The 2639-nt window shown below is 39.7% G+C and overlaps 1 protein-coding gene across 1 annotated transcript in view; it reads left to right on the top strand.

Moving 5' to 3' along the window:
- Positions 1 to 603: 603 nt before the first annotated feature.
- LOC106511622 (T-box transcription factor TBX18) overlaps positions 604 to 2639 on the top strand; it is a gene marked incomplete at both ends in the record, with an annotated part of 3782 nt that continues 1746 nt past the window's right edge. Inside the window, 2 exon segments of the mRNA XM_014000375.1 lie at positions 604 to 769; positions 942 to 1043. Coding sequence (XP_013855829.1) covers positions 604 to 769; positions 942 to 1043 — 268 coding nt within the window.

Genomic DNA, 2639 nt, shown 5'->3' on the forward strand with positions numbered 1-2639 from the left:
TAATAATAATAATAATAATAATAATAATAATAATAATAATAATAATAAATTCCAACCTCATTGTGTGTTTCTTTAATATGAATGATAAAAACTAATAAAGTTACGAGATGAGGCCCATAGTTTCTGTTTCCGTTACGCACAGAAAATAATAAATCACTGATAATGTTAGAAGGTTTATGAGTTGTCTTCTAATCACAAAGCCACCAGTTAGACCCAGACAAAGTGCTGCCGAAAAAAGAGATCTGCAAGAAGCGTCAATCTGCAGGAGATTAAGATTATAATCCCTCTCTGCCTTGTTTTTAATTTGAACAAATTGACACCACCCTATAAAGCCTGCAGCACGAGCTATATAAKTTGATATTTTCCAAAAATGCAATATTCCTCTAAGTCATTTTAATGACTCTGCTGTGTTTAATAAAATGTGGAACATTTTTTGTTGGATTTCTGTTTCTAAAACGGCCACGATCAGGTGATAAATAACCGTGAAATGTATAGGCCAGCATAGGATTCCCGATCATTCCTCCATGGTGTACCTGTGGTAATGCACGCATGGCTGCAGTTGAGTCTGATTTTTWAATAAAATCTCGTTCGGTTCCGGTGCAGCGGAGAGCGACGACGCGCCGCTGGAGAGGCCGCAGCCCGTGGCTTCGTGCGCCGCGGCGCCCGGCACCGGCACCGGCGAGGAGACCCGCGTGGAGCTGCAGGGATCCGACCTGTGGAAGCGGTTCCACGAGATTGGCACGGAGATGATTATCACCAAGGCTGGAAGGTGGGACATGCAGGAAAAGAAAATAAATAAATAAATAAATCAAAGAAGAAGAAAAATACGCACCAATTAAAGGCCGAGTTCCAATTGTTTTATTATTGTCGCCATGTTTCCAGTTTAAACTCACTGAGTGTTGAAATCATTTATTAGATTTTATTTTATTTTTTTCACTCAGGCGGATGTTTCCCGCCATGCGAGTGAAGATTACAGACTTGGACCCTCATCAGCAGTATTACATCGCCATGGATATAATCCCAGTGGACAACAAACGATACAGGTGAGACTCGTGCGCACCTTTAACTCATAATTGCTGTAAACCAGGGTTGTTCAACTAAATTGCTCCGGGGGCCARAGTTACTGCCTGTCAGCTGCTGAGGGGCCCAACATCCAGCAATAACATTATGTAAATAAAGCAAGTATTACAAAGATCTGTTACCTTTAAATTAGTTTCTTTTGCTGCATTTAATCATGAATACAACACACAGAACCCTATTAAAGTAGTAACATTATCAAAAACAAAAAGAACACATTCTGCCTCCTATTTGACACAAATATTTATGAATTGCCAAATTTTTAAACCAATTTTATTTTCACTTCATTTCATCTTCAACTGCTTGTAGTTTTAACTGTCTTGAGTGTTTATAGAAATGGTTTTACCAGCTTCTAGCCAAGATTCTGACGTTTCTGTAGATACAAACATGTCTATGTTTAACTAAAAGAACTTAGAGTAATTACAGTAGAAAACTGGGGGTTTGGGCTTAAGAGATGAATGAACCGATTGGCGGGCCGAACTTTGGTCAGTCGCGAGCCGGATGCGGCCCGCGGGCCGCCAGTTSAATAMCCCTGTTGTAAACTTTACAGACCCGCTCCTCTATTAAAAAAGATTTTAGTTGTGAATTGTTATCATGTAGTCTCAGTTTAGACTCATAGGCCTACACTTTGTGGGACAATCCAAGATTCTTCTCTGTCCACAAATGGCGCTTGGCTCCGGCGGTTTTGTCACGGTGGTTTTGTCGTCCKGTTTGGAGGAGGCCTTTTGGATGCCCGTGACCTCTGTAACCCAGAGGGTCAAACCAACAACAYAAAAAGTCCCTCTGAATCAGAGGAGTCCGTGGAGCCACGTCCCATACGTGCAATGAGCTCCACGTCGGTCCAAACTGCACAGCCGGCTCCACGGAGCGACAGCCGGTCTGTGTGGAGAAAACAGTCCCAGTGTTTAGGTTTACCAGCAGCTGAGCGAAACCCTGCAGAGTTGGATCGTTAAGAAARGCATCCACAATCAAATCAGTTCAGGCTGCTCAGCTGAATGTACTGAAACATGCCTCAAAAATACAATTTTCTATATTTGTGCAAAATGGTTCCCAAAGCAGCATTTTTTAAAAAATGAAACATTTTAAACAACTACAGGACCAAAACAACATAAAACAAATAAAATAAGAGAATAAAATAAAATAAGACAAGCTCTATACACTCTAAAAATAAAATGTTGGATTTACTTAACCATGTTATGTGACCTGGTTCCACTTAACTAAGTTGAGTAAATTCAAAGCAACATACTCATGTTCTTTGGTTAAAAACTGGTATATTGCTTTGAATTTACTCAACTCAGTTAAGTGGAACCAGGTAACATAACATGGTTAAGTAAATCCAACATTTCATTTTTTACAGTGCAGATGCTCCTGAATGGAGGAAACTTTAGGCTCTTTGAACAAAGCTTTTTGGTCAGTCTGTTTCATTTAGGGCAACTAAAACGTAGAACACACTTCCTGATGAGTTAAAAATGTGACAATGTATATTTTTTCACCCCAGGGGGATTGGCTTTTGAGTGGCACTGTGCAATAAGATGTTTTAAATAATTATAATTATAATTATT

Source organism: Austrofundulus limnaeus, unplaced genomic scaffold, assembly GCF_001266775.1.
Source record: "Austrofundulus limnaeus strain Quisiro unplaced genomic scaffold, Austrofundulus_limnaeus-1.0 Scaffold3005, whole genome shotgun sequence".
NCBI classification, from domain to species: domain Eukaryota; kingdom Metazoa; phylum Chordata; class Actinopteri; order Cyprinodontiformes; family Rivulidae; genus Austrofundulus; species Austrofundulus limnaeus.